General features: G+C 40.0%; 1 protein-coding gene across 10 annotated transcripts in view; it reads left to right on the top strand.

The window, feature by feature from the left end:
- The window catches only part of NFIA (nuclear factor I A), a 398,911-nt gene that overhangs the window by 276,743 nt on the left and 100,266 nt on the right, over positions 1 to 21,902 (top strand). For all 10 annotated transcript variants that reach the window (XM_033151951.1, XM_033151947.1, XM_033151946.1 and 7 more), the window contains exon 3: positions 6,409 to 6,474. In XM_033151951.1, coding sequence (XP_033007842.1) covers positions 6,409 to 6,474 — 66 coding nt within the window. The remainder of the gene's footprint in view (positions 1 to 6,408; positions 6,475 to 21,902) is intronic.

Below are 21,902 nucleotides of genomic sequence, written 5' to 3'. Positions count from 1 at the left end.
AAATCCTGTCTAAGGGCTAAAAAGTCTCAGAAAACCTGATCATGAAATCAGATGCTGCATCAGAAGAAGAAAGTTTGGCTCACCTGTCATGCCTTTTCTCTTATCAGACACAGTATATTCAGCAAAGTAGAGGAAATATATGTGATTACTAGGGGCTGTCTTCCTTTCCATTGTTGCCCACCCCACCTACCCATCCATCGCTTGCCAAATCCCTCCCTTTACACCTTGCCCCAAGCCCCTATCCCCTCACAACTCACTCCCTCCCTCTTCACTTCACAGCCCCTTCTCCTTCACCACCCCAGCCTAGCTACCAACCTCTCCCAAGCCATTGACAACCCCATCCCCCCCTCACAGTGTGTCCAGAACTCTCCCCTTGCAACACACCCAAGATCCTCCTGTTGCTGCCACCACTGACAATGGAAAGGAGAATGGAGAAGAGAAAGTCCACTCAGAAACTCCACAGTACAATTCCGTGGGAGCACCGCCATATAACTAGCTGATACAGCCCCGGAAAAACTTATCTATAGGTTCCCCCCCCCTTCCAATACTGTGATGTTTATGATTTGTTGGAATCCACCAGCAAATGTTTCCTCAAACTAGATTACTGGATGTGTGTGGCTAATAATTTACTTTACTATAATGGCTCTATCTCCATCTGTAATAAATTAAAGTCTCACTTTAATAATACTGGGCACAAACTGCTTTTAAATTCCATTGATTTCAGCAGCAGTTATGTACTGTATATTCTGGCGTATAAGACTACTTTTTAATCCAGGAAAATCTTCTCAAAAGTCGGGGGTCGTCTTATACGCCAAGTGGAGAATCTGCGATCGAGTATATCTCAAAGTCTATATTTTAACTGGAAAAGTTGGGGGGTCGTCTTATACGCCCAGTCGTCCTATACGCCGGAAAATACGGTATATGTTTAACTTTCTTCCATTGAAATTAATGAGATTTTAAAATTATTATCTTTAGTTGGATCAGAACTGCCCTGTTTTTGTAATAATTTTATAATTATTTATCTTACCTGCCCTAACAGCAATAAAACCTGCTTTGAGGGAAACACCAATTTAGTATCTATATGGTTATGCTTTTTTGCATCAATCTTAATTTATGTAGGTGGTGGAATATAACATTACCTCTGTGTGTTTGTGTATTTGTGTGTATGAGTGTGTGTGTGGAGGGAGAAAAATTAAATAAATGCCTAACCTGAATTTATATTAAGTAATAATATTAAGTAATATTAATTTAATTCAAACGTGGATGAAAAATTCTTTCATTTTCATAAATTAAATTTGTTATCTACTCTGTACATTGATTTCACTGGATATTTTTTGTGTGCATCAGAACACAAAAGTGTGTAATATACAGTAAAAGCTGGATTTTGAGTTATCTTTTTAGGAATCCAAAATAGGGAAGTTACAGTCAGTGTACTATTGAATAGGGCTGTGGTGTGTGAACCAAATGAAAACTGTGCTGTGTACTTTGCATTTTTTGGACCGCTCTGTGAATTTCCTCTTTAATAAGCAAACACTAAAACTCTTGACTGTGTCAAATTATCTTCAGTATCTGAATAAAAATCAAGGAAACAGAATTATATTTTGTTTTGAAACATTTTGGTAATTTGCTTTCTTCAGAGTCATAGTTCCCATGTTTAATCCTGATGGTAGCCGAAAAGACTGAAGGGTCTTTTCAAAAACAGACTAAATTTAAAGATAGCCAGAATGAATAAACTAAGTCAGAAAAAGTATAAATTCTGGGATAAATTTGTGGCATCCAAGCTTTATTGTATTTCAAATCCAAGAACAACATAGTATAGTTTTTTATTCCTTGTTTGCAACATAATATCACAATATCCTTTTACATTACTTGTTTATATATAATACTTCATTCTAATACTTTTGTAATTGTACATGTCAATCAGTAGCCTATTATATATTTTAGACCCTAGAAGGCACTGAACTCCGGTATAGTTGGGTGTTTCCTGATGGTGCTGTTTTTGTTTTGAGGCGCAATAAATATTGTCTAGCTTCCTAGCTGCTTCCTCTAAGTGTTCCATGACATGGTATGGGAGGTCAAGTTTTAAATGCACCAAATTTCTGACAAAGAAAATTAGCACCATTTTCTGCAGCAGACACATTCCCTTTAATAATCCTGTAATAGCTTGATTTGAATAGAAATACAGATTTGCATTTACAGGTAGGTAGCTGTGTTGGTCTGCCATAGTCAAAACAAAATAAAAAATAAAAAAAATTCCTTCCAGTATAGTAGCACCTTAGAGACCAACTAAGTTTGTTCTTGGTATGAGCTTTTGTGTGCATGCACACTTCTTCAGATACACTGAAACAGAAGTCACCAGACCCTTAGCTATATATAGTGAGAGAGTGGGGAGGGGTATTACTCAGAAGGGTGGTGGGAATGGGTGATTGGCTGATAGGTGTGGAAAACCTGTTGACAACTGTTAATGACTGCAATTGGTCTTACAGGAAAAAGCAAGGGGTGAGATGGCTAAAAATAGCTTTGTCATGTATAATGAGATAAGAATCCAATGTCTTTGTTCAGACCAGGTCTCTCCATGGTTTTAAGTTTGGTAATGAGTTGCAATTCAGCAACTTCTCTTTCCAGTCTATTTCTGAAATTCCTTTATATTAAGACAGCTACTTTGAAATCTTGTATAGAATGTCCTGGGAGATTGAAGTGTTCTCCTACTGGTTTCTCTGTCTTGTAATTCCTAATATCAGATTTATGTCCATTTATCCTTTGGCGTAGGGTGTGGCCTGTTGTCCATCTGCCAACAGTGCCCTTCAGCTCTCTATATTGGACAAGCAGTTGTTCTCTAAGGTGCTACTGGAAGGAATTCTTTTTATTTTTTATTTTGTACAGATTTGCATGTCACCCACAAAACTTTGCAATGCTTACAAATCTTTCATCTTTGCTGAAGTAGGCCTTAAACACAACTATGAGACTGTTCTGACCAAGTTTGATGCCCATTTCATCCACAAGAGAAATGTAGTTTATGGGAGGACTTGCTTCCATCAAAGAGCTCAGAAGCCATAACCTGGATAATCTCCTAAATCATGCAGTATGTCGAAATGGCACTATGGAGAGTTGGAGAAATAGAAAGAATGTTTTGGGACATTGATCCTGTGGACTTTGTTTTAATACCTGACACCAAAGCACGAATCATACAAACAGCATGCAGAATCTCCATACCCTTGTCCCCCACAAAATGGGAATGAAGCCGGAAAGGATGGAGGAATGCAATATTAGGAAGTATTGTAGCATGAATCATTGGTCCCAGATATCAAGACAACTGAGAAAATAAATACGTTTTATAGATCTGAAAAAGCATAATGATGCTGTAATCAGAAAAGGGGGGAAAAACCCATGTTATTGCAACCTTATAAGACAGAAACATTTTGTTCACTTTGTCTATTTTGGCATTTCAAATAAACTCGTGGTTGACAATGAAACCCAATTTATGGCTGCACAACCACTAGTACTCACAACCCACAAACTGATGATGAGACAGAAAACGTTGCCTCTTCAGATTTCTGAAGCGTTCTATAACTGGTTCAATTCAGTGAGAGAACTACCAGAAGAAATATAGTTTCATATAAACATGATATAGAAAATACATGTTAGATGCTATTTACCAGTCAACAATAAATGACTCTCCCAGATCTCCCATACATAAAAGAATCCAACAACATCTTACTAATTCTGAGAAGATACAATTGCTGAATGCAGAGATAGTACCTGAAAACACAAGTTCATCTACTAAGACTGAGTGAGTCCTCTTTTGAGTCTAATAGCATGTGGCTATTCAGATCTTCATTCTGGTTTGGTCTAGAAAAATTCAAAATTTACAGCTGAGTGGCTGATTACCTGAACTATCAAATGTTTCAGTAGTGCTGATTATTGTTTCCTGCAGCAAAAATTGGGTGACGTGTAGACAGTGTCATCATATGGTTTAATCACTAAATGGCACTAGATTTAATTTTAGTTAGTAAGGAGTATTCTGTTGGTGTTCTGTTCTTGTTTAAGAAAAATGATAAGGTTCTTGTCTTGTTTCCTGACCAGTGTGTCCTCTAAGCCTTCCATGGCAAAAGTGGTATACAATTATATATACTGAATTTAAAAACAAAACAAAACAGTGTGACCCAATAGCATGAACATCCTTTAAAAGAATAGCCTTGTTAGACTTATCAAACCTTTATTAGGCATTTACATATAAAATTGCAAGATCAAGAATCACGTACAAAAACTTTAAAATATATATACACAAAGAAACAACATTTAAACTCATAGGCTGATGTATGGTGTGTGTTAGTAAAATCTAAAATTTCCTCCTGTTAAAGTGCTCCTTGAAGCACTGCTGCCAAAAATTCAGCTACCCCCGCAGTCATACAAAAGAATAGCATACAAATAGTTAGCAACTCCTGCAGCCCAGTCATAAACATACTTACTCAGATGTAGGTCGCATGTGGGTTATTCCTAAGTAGGGGTGCATACGATTACAGAATTAAAATTTTAACATGCAAGCCATTTCAACTTAAATGACAGTATAATAATGCTATCTCACATCACTGAAATTTGGCACACAGCTAGATGAGTTGTTTATTTTTTAAATAATTTTCATTTCCTTTAGAAAAATCAAGGAAAAATTATTTGTTAATGTTTGGCAAAAAAGACACCAATTCTGAAATCCACTATGTCACTAACAATTTGGTTGAACTGAACACACACTGAAAAAATGCATTTGAATGAAACTTATTTTAGATGTTTAGATGTACAATTGTAAATATACAAATTGTTTCATGTACTTTAGCTATAGTTTCTTAGTTGATACGGGCTTGTCTATTTTACTCTATAACAAGTGCATATTGACAGGAAGTGGAAAAAAATCCATATGGAGTATCAAAAGTTTCTTTATGGTAGTCTGATAATTAAAATGTTCATTAGCTTAAAAGCTAGCATGCTTTTTCAAAAAGTAATATGTTATCATAGTTTGACCCAAAGTCAACAGCGGTACTTCTTCTTTCCGTGCTGTTAATACCTCAAGGGTGGTGTTATCACTTCATAGCAATAGAAGTAATATTTTCAATTTAATCACAGTACAGTGTTATGACCTTTTGATCTTGCGTGGAGTTCTCTCTAAAAAGTGGTCAAATTTCAGACTATTTCACTGCACCTTGAAAATTCAAGGTGAAGTCAACTCTAGGGTTGCCACAAGCATAAGCTTCTCTCTATCAATGCCAATTAGACAGGAGGAGGATCTGTAACAAAATGCTGGTTTCAGCCAGCCATGCTTTCTTCCATGATATTATAAGTTGCAGGGGGCTGAAGCAGGGCATTTCATTCCTTCTGCAGGCTCACACATACAATTTCCTGGTTTTCTCTTCCAACTGACACTCAGCAGTCCATGACTACTGAGCATGCTCAGATGACGTTGGTCCATTTCTTTTTCGTGAGATTGCCCACTTCAGATATTTTAACTGTTCCTTGTACTTCTGGAAACCTCAAGATTTCCCAGAGCATTGCTAATAATTCCTTCTTGTTTCTCATTGGCTCTTCTTTGGCACCAGAATCTGCCACCATTCACCACTTGAGTTCACCACTTAAAGAGAGTAATAGATAGCTTTTCTGAGCATTTTTAGCTAACTCTCAGAAAGGCACAGGTATGGGAAGTTCTTCCACCAGCTGTCTTTTTTCCAGTTTTCATCCTCCCTAGCTTCACACGCTATCTAGGTTAAGAGAAGAAAGGAAAATAGGTGTGATCCCCAGCTCTTACAAAGTTTCAAGGTATGCCAACCCTGGGAATTGCAGCTCTGGGAACCTGAAGCATTGGCATCAAGAACCAGAGAGGTTTCTAGGGTTTAGGAACAGGCTGGAAAAGAATGATAACGTTCAATCCCCATAGCTCTTTATTCAGACTGAAATTCATTCAGAAGCTGCTGTGAATTAAAGCAGCTGATTACGTCTGAGCTTTCATACAAAGGTAGTTAATAATACAAACATGAAAAGGTTAATGTCTCAACAGCAAGTTGTTAGGCTATTGAAAAATAATGACATTGCAGTATTAGGGAATCTCACATGCCCCCCAACCCACACTGAATTACAAAGCCAAATTCTTTGCCTGGCGGCATGGTTTTTCAAAGTTTTGTATAATTACAAATTTTGGTTTCAGATTTTGTAGAATTTATTCTACAACAAAGTTTGATTAATGGAAAAACTAAGTAATGTAATCTGATTACTCCATTAAAGTTCAGTGAAAATATAATACTGTATTTTCTATCGGATGGAAACATAGAAAGATTGCAATATATATCATCTAAAGTCTGGAACTTGGAAATCTTATTTCCACAATTGATTCCTATAATTTTTGGCCATTTTTATGTTTTTTAGATTCAAGTCAGTCTGAAAGTCCAAGCCAGCCAAGTGAAGCTGATATCAAGGACCAGCCAGAAAATGGTAAGTATGTACCTGTTGCTGCCTTAGATTCTTTGAGTCCATATCTGTTTCGGTTTTCCCCAGGCAAAATTAGACTTGTACTGTCTCTTAGCAGCAAATGCCCCACCTGAGCTGTGTGGAGTTGGTTGTCCATTAGCAGGGTTGGCAGAGCCCAACAATCCCTCCTACTGAAGACACACCCACCTTTCACTGCTAGTTACCACCACCCCGTCTTCAATATAAGGGTGGGTTGTTTTTTCTTGAAGAAGGGGATCAACTGGCTGGGACATGCAAGGACTGTACTTTTCGAGTGTTGAAGATGAACACACAAAAAACCCACTGAAGAAGAAGAGTTTGGATTTGATATCCCACTTTATCACTACACGAAGGAGTCTCAAAGCAGCTAACATTCTCCTTTCCCTTCCTCCCTCACAACAAACACTCTGTGAGGTGAGTGGGGCTGAGGGACTTCAAAGAAGTGTGACTAGCCCAAGGTCATCCAGCAGCTGCATGTGGAGGAGCAGAGACTCAAACCCAGTTCACCAGATTACGAGTCTACCACTCTTAACCACTACACCACACTGGCTCCTGACTTAAGCACTTGAGCAGCTCAGTTGATTTGGGGGGGAAGTCAGGTGGGTGATGACGCTTTGTTACTTTCCTCCCTCAGATTTAGCATGTGCTCCACGTGGTCAGCCTGGACCTGTTCATGAATCCTGATTTCCTATTAATTCTTTTAGATTAAAATGCATAAACAAACAAAAGTAGAAGACAGAAATGAAAATGTATCAGGAGACATTCTTTAACCCGTGTTCAGCCTTGATAGATCTGTGTCATCCTGCTTCCTGGGCTCCTCTCTTATCAGAACTCCTTTTCCTCCATGGTGAATTCATGTCATTGCATGCTTTTGTCTAAACATTTTGTTAGCATTGTCTGTTTTTATTTTTAAAAAAGAAGAAGATAAATTTGATGATTCATAATTCCCCCCCATCAAACTACATCAAATTTATTAGAATGTGTATGGGGACATGGTATGCCTTTTAAACTTCAGCATTTTGAAAAGATGTCAAGCCCTCTTGAAGGAGGAGGGAGATAGTATTTATAGAACTGTGCAAAGATTAGTGCTGGGATAGTGAAATAGCACATGACAGGAGTTCAAGTCCAGCAAAGCTCTTAACCATCATGTGTAACTGTCATTTGACAGACAGAAATTGATAGTACAAGTTTTAATCATAAATTTAAAAGTTGCCCCCCCCCCCAAGGAATTGGCTGCTTTTATATGTAAATGCAAACAGGACGCTATACTTTAGTGCATCTGTGCTCCAATGTTTACTGAATTAATTGCTCATTAAATAAATGTAGAGATTTTAGATCCCCACCAAAAAAGTTATTTAGCATCTAAATTGATACTGATTGTAATTCCAGTGCTTTCTTTGTGCTTTGAGTTGCAATTCCTTAACTGTACCTCAGTAAAGAAAAGGCACCTTGTTCTTCCTAACAGTAAAAAGTGCTAAATAATGGCATGCAGCTACTCACAGAACTAGTTTGTCAACCCTTGTGATAATAGTATTGAATTTATAAAGGTAGCCTAAGAATTCATCCATCTACATATTTATTTATTTAGATAGGGATGTGCCTGCATTAGATTTAAGCAGATTTAAATCAGTAAGAGGGTGCTTCAAACTTTCCCATTAGAAGCAATGGGACTTGTTAAACTTTGTTAAACTTTGGCTGAATGGTCGTCCAAAAAAACCTATTGAGCATCAAAGACATTATGGCTGGAGATACTTATGTGATCATGACAAACAAAGATACTAGAAGACCACCCTGCCTTTCCTAAGAAAGTCAGGATGCAGACCATATGATTGATGGAACCCAGCAGGATATGCAAATACTTTTCAAGGTAATGTCCCAATTTTATGCCTGAGAAAGGTGTGCTGAAACAGAGAGCTTAATCCTTTCCCCTCATACTATTTCCCCTCTAAACACCACTCTGAAGTACAGGGCCGTCTTAAGCGCATCAGGTGCCCTGGTGCGGCCGGCCAGCTCATGCTCCCGCGCTCCGCCGGGGAGCCAGAGGGCGCAGCGCGGCCATCTCCCGCTTCCGCGCTCTGCTGGGCAGTTGGAGGGCGCGGCGCAAGCCGGCCAGCTCCCGCTCCCGCACTCCGCTGGGCAGCCGGAGGGCGCTCCCGCGCTCCACTGGGCAGCCGGAGGGCGCTGCCGGCGGGGCTGGAGGGTGGAGGTGCTTCCGTGCTCTGCCGGAGGGCACAGCGTGGCCGGCCAGCTCACGCTCCGCCGGGCACCTGGAGGGTGCGGCGCAAGCCGGCCAGCTCACGCTCCCGCAGTCCTCTGGGCAGCCGGAGGGCGCTCCCGCGCTCCACCGGGCAGCCGGAGGGCGCTGCCGGCGGGGCTGGAGGGTGGAGGTGCTTCCGTGCTCTGCCGGAGGGCACAGCATGGCCGGCCAGCTCACGCTCCGCCGGGCACCTGGAGGGTGCGGCGCAAGCCGGCCAGCTCGCGCTCCCACGCTCCGCTGGGCAGCCGGAGGGCGCTGCCGGCGGGGCGGGCGCGGCTGAGGCGCCCTCCAGACCCTGGCGCCCTGGCACCTTGCGCCAGTCGGCTCTATGGCTGAGACGGGCCTGCTGAAGTATTTCTTCACTGAGAGATACATTGGAGGGACTGGCTTTGCAGCAGAAAAATAGCCCAAGCAGAAAGTGTTAAATAGCTCCTTCCCACCCTCAACTTCCATTCCTGCTTTGCATTCTGGAGAGAGAGAGAGAGAGAGAGAGAGAGAGAGAGAGAGAGAGAGAGAGAGAGAGAGAGAGTTACATGCAGTTGTGTATCATGTATAAATTGGCCCTAACCTTACAATAATGTCATTGCTATGCATGACTGTCTTTCCTAAGGCTTCCCCTTCATTGTAGAAGATAGATCAATATCTCAAAGAGACTCTGATGAAATCAGAGAATGACTCTCCTGGCATTTGCATGTTGAACCCAGTCTCATACTGCATTGCCATAATTCAATTGAATGCATGTTGAAATGATAAGTAATGCAGTTAAAAAGTGGTTTGTGTCATCTTGCTAACATTCTTACAGAACCTCATATTTATACCCATGCTTCTGACTATTGTTCAGGAGAAGGTTTTACTCGAAGCTGCCATATTTATCACAATATGGAAGCAAACAGTTTGGCTTATAATATCATTTAAATTGCAATTCGAGGACTACAAGTTCTGGAGTAGCTATTCCTTTGAGATAAATTAGTAGGAGGAAAGAGTTAATAACAAGTAAAGTAGGTAGAAAGGGTGCTCTGAGTCACATGACTCAGAAATAAAGCTGAATTATGGATATAGAGATTTATTCATTACAAATGTAACAGGAAACCGTGGTTTCCCATTGTAAGACTTCCACTATAAGCCTTGTGGTTGTTTGCTCCTCCTTTCCTCTTGTCCTTCATGCATCAGGAGTGGAGATAAAAACTTTGACTCTTGGTTTTGAATAAATCAATTTCCTGCTCATATGATTCATCTCTAACATAACCAATAGTTGGATATCTGTTCACCTATCTTGTGGTTTCAAGTGGCTTCTCACTGATTAAGCACCAAAACTGAATTGATAAGATAAATGTGCTAGGTGAAGATCAGTTCCATCATGAACCATAAAACCATCTCTGTGCAAAGAGTATGTTCTCCATAGATTAGCACCCTTACTGATTCATGTCTGGTACAGAGGTCACTGGCGCTCACCAGTGCACTATGCCACAATCTGCTTACCCATGGCAGTACTGTGCACAAGAACAGCAAACGCTCTTTACTGCATGCATTAAAGGTAAAGGGACCCCTGACCATTAGGACCATTAGGTCACAAACGACTCTGGGGTTGCAGCGCTCATCTCGCTTTACTGGCCGAGGGAGCCGGCGTACAGCTTCTGGGTCATGTGGCCAGCATGACTAAGCTGCTTCTGACAAACCAGAGCAGCGCACAGAAACGCCGTTTACCTTCCCGCCGGAGCGGTACCTATTTATCTACTTGCAATTTGACGTGCTTTTGAACTGCTAGGTTGGCAGGAACAGGGACCGAGCAACAGGAGCTCACCCTGTCACGGGGATTTGAACCGCTGACCTTCTGATCGGCAAGCCCTAGGCTCTGTGGTTTAGACCACAGCGCCACCCGCGTGCATGCATGTGGGTGCATGCATTACCCAGCCATAATAAAGTGTTTTCCTTCCTTTATTGCTTCTAATCCCAAATTCTGAAGTTGTTAATCCTATTTCTACAACTTTGAGGGAAAGGGGAGAAGACTACATAGAAAACTGTTGGAAAAACTACTAAGCAACCTCTCCCCCCTGCTCTAGATGTACTTTTGTATATTGGCTATTTGTGGAAATTACCATACAGTGGTACCTCAGTTTACGAATTTAATCTGTTCTGGAAGTCGATTCTTAAACCGAAACAATTCTTAAACCGAGGTGCGCTTTCCCTAATGAGGCCTCCTGCCACTGGTGCCCTTCCACTGTTCGGATTCCATTCTTAGACCAAGGTAAAGTTCTCAAACCAGGACACTACTTCGGTTTTGCGGAGTTCGTAAACTGAATCATTTGTAAGCAGGACTGTTTTTAAACCAAGGTACCACTGTACTGTATATTTTTTAAAATGCATATAGCCTGAATATGCTATTGCATATTTAGTGTGTTTTCGTATTAAAGTCAGAAGTATGCAATCATTTGCAAAGGTCTTTCAGGTTATAGTCAGTCTTATACAGTTTCTCTCCCTGATCATAAATCTTATGCAGGTTTACTGGTAACATAACTCCCATTGACTTCAGCAAGACTTTCCTCAACATAAGTGTGCACAGGATTCCAGCCATAGTCTGGCTGTTGGCATCACTGCCATTCTGCTGTACAACTCCTGTGGAAGTTGGCTGTCAATCCAACGTCATATGGGGGAGTCACTCAAGGTCAGTTCTCAAGGCAATGTTCAGGCCAAACATGAAGGCTGCCTCACCAGTGACCTACAGGTTGCAAGAGCTGCAAATTGACAGAGCACTTTGGATGTCACAGCTGTTAACCATTAACCTCCTCAAGCAACACATTCTGATAAAAAAGAAATCATCCAAGCAAATACTGACACAAAGTACTGATAGCATGAAGCAAATGTTTGTGGCCTGACCACATGGTGCCTGAAGGACATGACATACTCATTGTACTTTAAAGTTAGCAGTCTCTGTGAAGGAATAGACAATGTAGCTAAAATAAGTATCTGGTTTCTCAAGACAGGAGAGGGGACACCCCCCCCCCAATATATACAGTGGTACCTCTGGTTACGTACTTAATTCGTTCTGGAGGTCCGTTCTTAACCTGAAACTGTTCTTAACCTGAGGTATCACTTTTGCTAATGGGGCCTTCCGCTGCCGCCACGCCGCACGATTTTTGTTCTCATCCTGAAGCAAAGTTCTTAACCCAAGGTACTATTTCTGGGTTAGTGGAGTCTGTAACCTGAAGCGACTGTAACCTGAAGCATCTGTAACCCAAGGTACCACTGTATGTAGTCACAATCCAAGAATCACTTATTGCATGTCCAGTGGGACACCTCCATGCTGTTTCACATTCAGTTTGCTTCTCAACTTATTCAATGAGCAGGTTTTGTTCAAAACCGACTGGGGTCAAGGTATTTAGAACACATATTTATTCCTTATAACCTGTCCATCAGTTAAGATAATCTTCTCTAAGTGTGGATCCTCCTTGGAAATTAGGTGAGTGACTACCAGAGAACATCCTTTTTCTCATGTGCCAAACAATCTCTGAAACTTTCCTCCTAGGCATGGCTGATGGTTGCTTCATTGCACTGAGAGACGTGTGCTCAGTTTTCATGTTCTTTTAGAGATGACCTTTTAATTGGTTTAGTTTCTATTTTTATCTTGCTGAATGTTTATTGTGTTTATCTATTGTAGGCTTTATTGGTGTTTTAATCCAATTTATTATTTATTATGTTTCTGATATGGATTTGGTTTGCAGGCACTTATCAAAAGACAAGGTATAAATCTTTGTAAGTGCATAAATGATGGAAGGAAGGAGAGTTTGAGAACAATCCTGTACCCACACAGGAAGATAACTGGGTGTTAGGGCCATTTCAGAAGTGGGGAACCTGCAAAGGAAAAGGTTGTAGGCAGGTAATACAGAAGGTTTAATCAGAAAAATTGTACTTGTTCAGCAAGAATTCCAAGGAGGATAATATAGAGAAATATAAGTTGTTGTTTGTATGTTTTCTACTGTGACTATAGTTCAAAATGGTTGTGCAAATATGAAACTGAGTTCTAAATCTTTCATCATCTATAATATGATTCTACAGCAGTAGATTCCCAAAACAGTTAGCCCAAAAAGTTTGTTCCTTAAAAATGTCTCAAGCTGTGCTACAAATTAGTGTATCTTTTGCTGTCAACCCAGTAACCCCTGTCCTCAATTTGCATACCATAGCTTCTTTTGTAACTCCCTCATTTAACAGGTCCAATGAAAGACCTGTTACTTGCAGTGAAATACAATAATTAGCCACTTATTTCCTGTTTCTTGTATTAATTGAAAGGGCTTGCACTGTAAATATAGAACCTGTAGATAAAAGTGCACTCTAAAATCAGTCAGTTAATAGAAGTATTCATTACTTGGTCGTAATTAAGGAAGAGTTCTGAGACAGAGGTATGTGTAAAAGTTTTATAGGTTTCTTCCTTCCTCATCCATTTTTATACTTCCTCTTATAAAAAGCTTATCCATTGACTTTAGAAGTGCTGAGAGGTTATTGTCTCGTGAGCAGGCCTGTCATCTTGTGAGGAATTTTACATTAGCAGTTATAAACCCTTCCTATTATACCTCTGCACATGAAGAGCCAAAATGAGGGGAAAGAGAGAGAAGGGAGGGAATTTCTGTTTTGACTTAGAGAGGATTTAAAGTCACATTCACCTTTAGCAGTCACAGGGAAAGCCTAACAGATGCCACTTCAACCTGTGCCAAGTGGCTGTGTTAGGGCTTCGCCACTTCTCTACAAGTCACCTAAAAAGGTGAGCTAGTGGTGGCATGCCAAAAGTGAGGCCAGGTTATGTCAGAGTGTATACTGGGGCACTGCCTGGACTTCTTCATGTTAAATGCCTGCAAACTGGGTACCAAAACAACCCTAAAAGGGAACTGAAGTCTGGTTTTAGTGAATAAGAGTGCAGTTTGGGGATATGGTGGGGATAGCAATAAATGGAATTGTTTTGTTCAAACATCTTGTTGAACCATTTTTTTAAAAAAATCAAATTCCTCCACCCTGTATGGATTCTGAAGTCCATTGCAGGTTTCAAAACAGAGCCCAGGATGGTAGCTAAACTTAACAAGGCATGTGCTACAGCCATGTACAATGTAAAGACACCATTATGCCATATCACATGCTTTCTTGCACTTCCCTGGAAAGCCCCAAACTGGAATAAGTCATATAGAAAAGAAGGAAATACAGATGGATCCAAAATTAATGCTGTTATCAATCTTTAGTGGCAAAAATGTCAGAATTCCATATAAGGAAATGCTTATCATTTTGTTTATATCAGCAACACTTATTAGTTGTGAAATGCTGGAAGAATTTGAAAGATCTATCAATAGAAGCATGATATAACAGAGTATGGTCACTTATACTGGCAGAAAAATTGAGTGCAAAGACAACAAAAGGAAACAGATAAAATAGAATACGGTCAGGGCCACTTGGTTCTCCAGTTGTGGCATGCCATTGTAATAAGGGAGAGTGTAAAGTTTTCAAGTATTCAAATATAACGTAGGTCAGACTGCATAGCATAATTTATCACGTCAGCTGCAGTGGCAGAAGTGTCTCCTTGTGTTGCAGCAGCCAAAGCAGCACCATAGTGTTTAGCTGCATGTATGCTGGTAATCACGTCCATCACATTTACTGCGTTTGTTTGCATGTGTCACATACTATAGTATTCCTAGACTATGCGGGTGTTTGATAACTGAGAAATTTTGCTGAATGCATGCAATGAAATATGCCACCTCTTTCTCCTCCTCTGTCTCATCTGCATGATGCCAAGTGATTTATCAAATGATTCTTGAGCAAGTTCTTACAATCACCCCCAGGCAGTTTACTCAGGAGTCTTAGAAGTTAGATGGGAAGCACAACTCTAAGCTACTGTGTGTGTTTCTCGGAAAGTACCAAAAAAGCAAGATTGGGAGATTGAATTCACAAAGGAAGGTTTCTCCTGTGACTTGTTAGAATAAACCTTGGAGTCATTTGTAATAAAGAGGTAGTGATTCTAGCTACAGATCTCCCTTTTCTTTTCTTTTTAATGCTTTTAACACCGTTCAATCTGTAACTAACTTCATTTTCAGTTGTTGATCTTACTGTTGCACCAATGGATTGTTTCCCTACTATTTAATAATGGCAGTTGTGCACAGGAAATCCTTCCTGCTCCTGATTTGTTTCATTTGTGTGTGTTTTGCACTGTGGGAAGCAGTACCAGTAGAGAAAACGGAACACTGTAATGCGTGACTATAAGAAAGAGTCTTGCATGGTTGGTTTATTTATTTAAAACGATTATAGCCATTCACAGTAAAAGTCTCTCTTAAGGCAGCTTACATGATAAAATTTCAAAACTACAACAGCAATGCAAAAGTATAAAATGCAAAATATACCAATAGTGCTTAATGAAGCAGAAATAGTAAAGCACCAAGTACAAGTCAAAATATAAAAACACAATTCATCCAATATAAATCAGGGGAAAGATTCATCTAGTCCAGTGTCCTGTTTATCTCAGTAGAAAAACAAATGCATTTTTATATTCTCAAAGTTATTCTTATAGTCAGCAGATCCTTATTGCAACTATCCCATTTTCTGTTGGAACATTGGTTTTATTCACTCCATCCCACCCCTATATCAAGCTTAGCAGTTGTCACTTACCGGTACTTTAAATATGTGATTCTCAGTGGTTTAACTTAAGGCAGGAGGACTTTGTAGAAAACTATGAAATACCGGTAAGTTTCTGACACTGCCCAGGTTTATTATTTATGATCTGGAAAACTTACTGGGCAAACTGATGAATCAAGCCATCTAGAAATGATCACAATATAGTTTATTATTTATTTGTATTCCACTGCATCATAAAGATATATCACAGTGGTTTACAACAATATAAAACATAAAACCAAAAGAATAAAATCATAAAAAGTTTTTTAAAAGTTAAAATAAAATAAACATCAGTAGACCATTGTGGGGGATGTAGTCTTAACTGCTTGTGTAGGGCTGGCAGAACAGAAAAGTTTTCCGCAGTTGTTTAAAAGTTGGTAGAGAAGGCTCCTGAATACTAACTAGTACAGCCAGTTTCCTCTTCAGATCTCAGCAGACATCAAAATTCAAAAGACCGTGGATTTTGCCTCTGAAAGCAGCAGCGGAGGAATTTCAGAAAATACTTATAGACCACTGCTGCAAAATCCATGCGGATCCACCTTCCAACATATTTCAGGATGCTGTTTATGGCATACAAAGTGACATATGAAAGTGAACCAGTGTTTCCAATTTTATGTTCCATCACAATCCATAAAAACCACATCAAGTGAAAATGCCCTCTTACAAATATGTAAGGACTGCAAATATGCACAGAGAGGCCTTATGGGCTGCTTCTCAAATGATCTTTACCAGGAAACAGCCAGAATCTAACTTTGGAAATTGGAACTTAAGTACTCATTTATTTATTTCAGTTGACTTTTTGTAACGTAAGGCAAGGTAGTAGAAGGGTTACATCACATTTTGTATTTTATACGTTTAAACTTTTCTTTTATCCATCCCAAGTCTTTGAGGTGGCTCACACAATAAATCAAATCGGCAAATAATGAGCTGGCTTCAAAGGTTCCCTCCTGGCAGTGGTAGGTTTTTTCCCTCTGACGTAGTGAGTCAAAGTTAGGGAACCTTTTGGACACAACCCAGCTCATTTAAAATCCATCCCTCCACGAATAGAAGAAATTGGTTTCATTGGAATTGGCTCTCGGAAGATTATTTTCTTCAAGGCAGCAGCTGGTTATCACTGCTCTATTTCCACTCCCCCCCCCTTTCCCCTTCCTTTCAAATTGTAGCTTTCTTGACCCATTTTCATTAAAGAAAAACTAGGGGGAACCTGGTCCTGAGAGTAGGAGGGCAGCATCTCCTCCATGCTGACTGATGAATCTGCCAGTGGGAGTACAAACGATCTAGGAGTAGAAATATAGAGCATGCCCTGAACCACATAAATGTAAATTGTTGTTATTAGTGCTATTCTGCCAACCATAAACTGTCCCCGTGAGACTCTGAAGATGCAGCATCATGCCGAAAGAAATCCTTGCTGTGAATGGGCAAAAGCAGCAGCAGCGCGCTATTCTCTCCTGGGTAATGAATTTACCTAGCTGACAGATCATTAGCCCTTTCCGTGTCTGAACAGGATGATGGACAGGAACACAAGGGTAGCCTGGCAATACAGTACATGACTTTTACAACCTTTTATGTCTTAGGTTAAAGCTGTGTGCCAGGAATAAAGGTAAGTATTCAAATTAGCACAGTGAACACAAGCAAGCCGTAATAGGAAAGGTTCCCCCTTCTTTTCCTCCTTTGTGGGGAGAACTGATGCTCAATAAGGTGTGGACATTGTGAAGCAATAATAAACTGGCTTTTGAAGACCTCCCTTCTTTAAACACTGCCTTTGGGTGAAACTTGGGGTGCCATTTAGAGAGAGCATACTGAGTTGTCATTCCTTCCTCTCCCATGCCAGTCCATGTGTAGATATTTTCAGAAGGGCCTGCAAACAGGGTGGCTAATCTGCAGCCTCTGGGTTGCAACTGCTCCAAGACATACATACATACATACATACATACATACATACATACATACATACATACCACGCCCATCTGGCTGGGTTTCCCCAGCCACTCTGGGCAGCTTCTAACAAAACATTAAAATACAATAGTCCTTCAGATATTAAAAGCTTCCCTAAACAGGGCTGCCTGTTGTTGCTTTTTGTTGGTTTTTGAAGCTCTCCTGGGTCTTTAATGTTTAAAAATGTTTAAAATTTTGTTTATAAAACAAATTAAGGCTTCTTTAGATGTATTTTTCCAGGTTCTGTGAGTCCCTTGCTGTGATGCCATTATTCCAAAATGCTTGAACTAGTTGTATTATTATCTGAACTTGTGAGCTCTGTCAGGGATGGGGGAACCTGTGACCCTGCAAACATTGTTGGACTTCAACTCCCATCAGCCCCAGCCAGAGAGGATGGGAATTGTAGTTTAACCATATCTAGAGGACCATAGGCTAGCCACCCCTGAATTGGGCCCAAGTGAAATGCTCTTTTCACTTTCTACAAACTATGGCAGATTGAATCAGAGAACCATCTTCCTTAATGAAGTATTCCTGCCAGAAAGACTAGCATTTTGGAACAGCTAACTCCTTGGAAATAATACAATATAGCTTGCTCATAGATGTCAAATAGGGCTGTAATTAGGTGCCCAATTTTCAGTAAAAGATATTGGGACAAAGTAGGGGTTTTGGAATATTTGATTGAGTACTTGATTGTTTGCATTTATACCACATCTGTCTTCCAAGGAGCTTAAAGCAGCGTGTCCACCCATTTTAATCTTCGCAACAACCCTATGAAGTAGGTGAAACTGGCTGGTCCAGTAATCTTCATGGATGAGTAGGGATTTGAGCCCATGCCTCTCCTCTCCTAGTTTGACACTCTGAATCGTTATAGCACACTGACTTTCTTAATTCTTATGTAATTCTGTTAATTTAATTCACATAAGGATTTGTCTGAAATAGACCATTTGGAGGCTGCATCTCATTGGCTTCCTACAAGTTGCCAGTAGGTGTTCATGAACAGATTACCGGTAGATTAAAAGGGTACCTGTGTAGATCATCAAAGCCCCTGGGGCTGGGTTGCCCTAGCATTTCTTGTCATGTGTGAAATATTTATCAAGCTAACATGTTTTTAATACCTTATTTTCCTTCACCCTGTGGAAGAGGCCCTGATGCTGAGAAGACATGACATTTTAAAGTGTAGACCCCACAAATACAACCACGCACACAGTTCTCATCTTCTTATACTCATGGGGCACTTTTTAAAAACAACAGGATACCACTCACTATCAACATCCTGTTTGGTGTTGTCCAGAATACAAAAGTTCATTTCTATCCCACAAATAAAACACCCACCCCAGTGTCAATATTTAAACAAAATGAAAACTGGTCTTTCAGTTCCTGGCATGGGGCTTTCTGTACAGCATGCATGTCACAAATCATGTCACTTTTCAGTAACCAGGCTGCTGCCAGTGGGAGGCTCAGAAACGCTCGTGTTAATCAAAAATTTTAATTTCAAATCAAATTGACAGTTTACACATGGTGAGGAATGCTGCTCACCATGTGGTATCTCTTCTGTCCCTTCATGAGTATGCCACACTGGGCAAAATGGGTGCCACTTGCTGTTAAGGACGTTGACTGCAGCGCTTGCAAATTTATAGGTCTCTGTGTATTGCTTATGGGGAACAGCTGATCTAAGGAAGCCCCTTAGAGAATATGAAACAGAAGGGGTTTCAGTAAGACTGGCATTGGTAAGCTGCTCTTGGCACAAGCCACTGCAGAAATGACAGGTATTCAATAAACATCACTCTGGCTAAGGGAAAGATTTAAAGGAGGGAGGGGCTGGGCAGCAATAAACAAGGCGCTGAAACAAATGTGATTATTTCAGCTCTTGATTGGTTTGAATATGTAAATAGTACAAAAAATTAAAATGACTTTAAATTTATGTTTCTTTGAGCAAAATAAGGAATGAGCAAGCCACCCATTCCTTCTTGCGGTTTTATATGCTTTAGAAGTAACAGCTACACATACTGAGTAAGCTAACAAAATTTAGCTTAATGAGAGTTGTTTTAGTTACATTATCTATCCAACACACACACAGAGAGAGAGAGAGAGAGAGAGAGAGAGAGAGAGAGAGAGAGAGAGAGAGAGCTTTGCAATTGGGAACTTTCTGGACATAACATTGCTTCTGATTAAGATCAGTCCAAAAAATCACATTTGTCAAAATCAGAATGAACTATTAGTAAACAGGGAACATTGAAGTAGATTAATGTTTGCAGTATATAGCCAAGTTAAAAACATATGAGCACTCTTATTAAGCCTTTGAAACATATTTGTAGGTCCATTTTGTTTTGGTTGTTTTTAAACTGTGTGTGTGTGTGTGTGTGAAGGAGACAACATGTATTTGAAAACAGCTATATTGTACAGATAAACCCTTGAGAGAACTATGACTGTTTGTAGAGACATACTAGCCTAGTTTAGTGTTTCAAAAACAAGCCTGAGAAAGCTTTAAGTTGAGATGTCCCTGGGGGAAATCAGAAACTTTCACTTCCATTTTCGATTAACCAAAGTTTAGTATTGAAATTTTGGTGTTATGGCCAAGCCCTACACTGTGGTTAAGCTTAACTATGGTTTATTGTAATAAGCAACTTTCATAAGCCAAGGTAAACCGTAATTAAGAATCATCAGTTTATTAGGCTTCAGATATAACACTAAATTGTGATTAGTTAAAAATGGAAATGAACATGCTGAAGAAGAAGAGGTGAGTAGAGCAGCACATGACTCCTAGGCTGGTACATGCTCATTTACATAACAGTACAGGTAGTTCAGCTTTGTATCCAAATGAGACCAAAGTGTGGAAAGGCCATAAGCCTACATCCAGCATCCTGTGGAATCAGTTCCATTACTGAGCTGTCAGTATTGTCTGCACTCCTAATGTTAACTTACTGTTCATTTATTTATTGACTTGATCACTGAGCTCTAAACCTGAATTTTAAGTCACTACAGCAATTCCAGAGATTACAGTTAAGGTATGTTGTTTGTTGCGATCAGTAAAAGAAATTATGGCAGTAGTGATAGGAAAAAGAAGATAAATAACTCCTTTTTATTATTTTCTAAAGGTGGCTTGTCTTTTCAGAGGCCATAAATATTCCAAAATGATTAACTTTCTATAGATCCCATCTTGTTTGCTTTGAAAGGGTTTTGAGGAATGTATGGTAAACTAATCTACAAAATGAATATGTCTATTTATAATGATGTTTCCCCTTTTAACATTTCCTTTTTGCATTGGAAATATGAAAAAGCTAAAAAAACAAAAACAAGCTAAGACATCTGTTGTTTTCAGAGATGTGGTTGTCCAAACAGTATCTATGCTGTTGATTTTTCTAACAAAAAGGTTATTAATTTTTATTTCACAAAAATATTGGTTGAGTTTTAACACAGCATTAGCTTACTTAACTTTTAACATTTTAAGGCTCCAGCTTTAATCATAGTCATACCTTTTGATATTAGATTGAACAGAAAAGAAACCTTGACTTATAGTGTGGGCATGTGCATTGACTAGTGCTGTGCGCCATATTCTGTCAAAGTCCAAACCAATTGGGAGGTCCAGGTTTTAGCCATGTTAGGTGGATACATCCCTGGATCACCTTTGGGTGATCCAAGGCTGTCAGAAGTATTGCTCACATCTCAGAATGTAGCAAATCCTTACCCTGTTGTGGGAGACCAGTAGTAGACTGTGTCTCTGCATTAAGACAGTATCTTCTTCTTCTTCTTCTTCTTCTTCTTCTTCTTCTTCTTCTTCTTCTTCTTCTTCTTCTTCTTCTTTTTGTATGCTGCCCCCCTGACTGGGTGGCTTCCAACTGATTACTTAAAACACAATAAAGCATCAAACATTTTTTTTAAAACTTCCCTAAACAGGCTGTTTTCAGGTGCCTTCTAAAAGTCAGATAGTTGTTTATTTCCTTGACATCTGATGGGAGGGCATTTCACAGGGCGGGCTCCACTACCAAGAAGGCCCTCTGCCTGGTTCCCTGTAACCTCACTTCTCACAGTGAGGGAACTGCCAGAAGGCCCTCGGAGCTGGACCTCAGTGTCTGGGCTGAATGATGGGCGTGGAGATGCTCCTTCTGGTATCTTCAATTAAGGCATGTCAGGTAGCACCTAGTAGAGACCTTTGCCTGAAATGTTGGAGAGTACTATGGTACTAGATGTACCTACCACTGGACTAACTCACTATAAGCCAGCTTTCCTATTGTCTGCCATATTGTAGTCCTCCTTGCCCTTTCTCTCTCACATCTGTATTGGCCAACTCAGTGAGATGGCAAACCAATTGAGCTATCCCACTTGAGACAGCAGGTGAGGATTTATATGGTGGAGTTCTTTACGATACAAAATAGAATTCCTGCACATGGAAAACTAGCTGTTCGGGAGAAGACTAAATTAGAAATATTTTCTTTAACATCTAGTTTTACATATACATTTGAGCTTTCATGTGCAGTATCAAGAAGTACCGGTACAGCTCACCACAGGTTTCTCCCCCTTTGAGAACCAGCCTGATGTCGCCCTGCTGCAATCCTTCTTCTTCTTAGGATTACGCGTCATA

This window comes from Lacerta agilis, chromosome 6 (assembly GCF_009819535.1).
Source record: "Lacerta agilis isolate rLacAgi1 chromosome 6, rLacAgi1.pri, whole genome shotgun sequence".
Taxonomy (NCBI): domain Eukaryota; kingdom Metazoa; phylum Chordata; class Lepidosauria; order Squamata; family Lacertidae; genus Lacerta; species Lacerta agilis.
The sequence above is the reverse complement of the archived record's forward strand: the minus strand, read 5'-3'. Positions and strand labels throughout refer to the sequence as shown.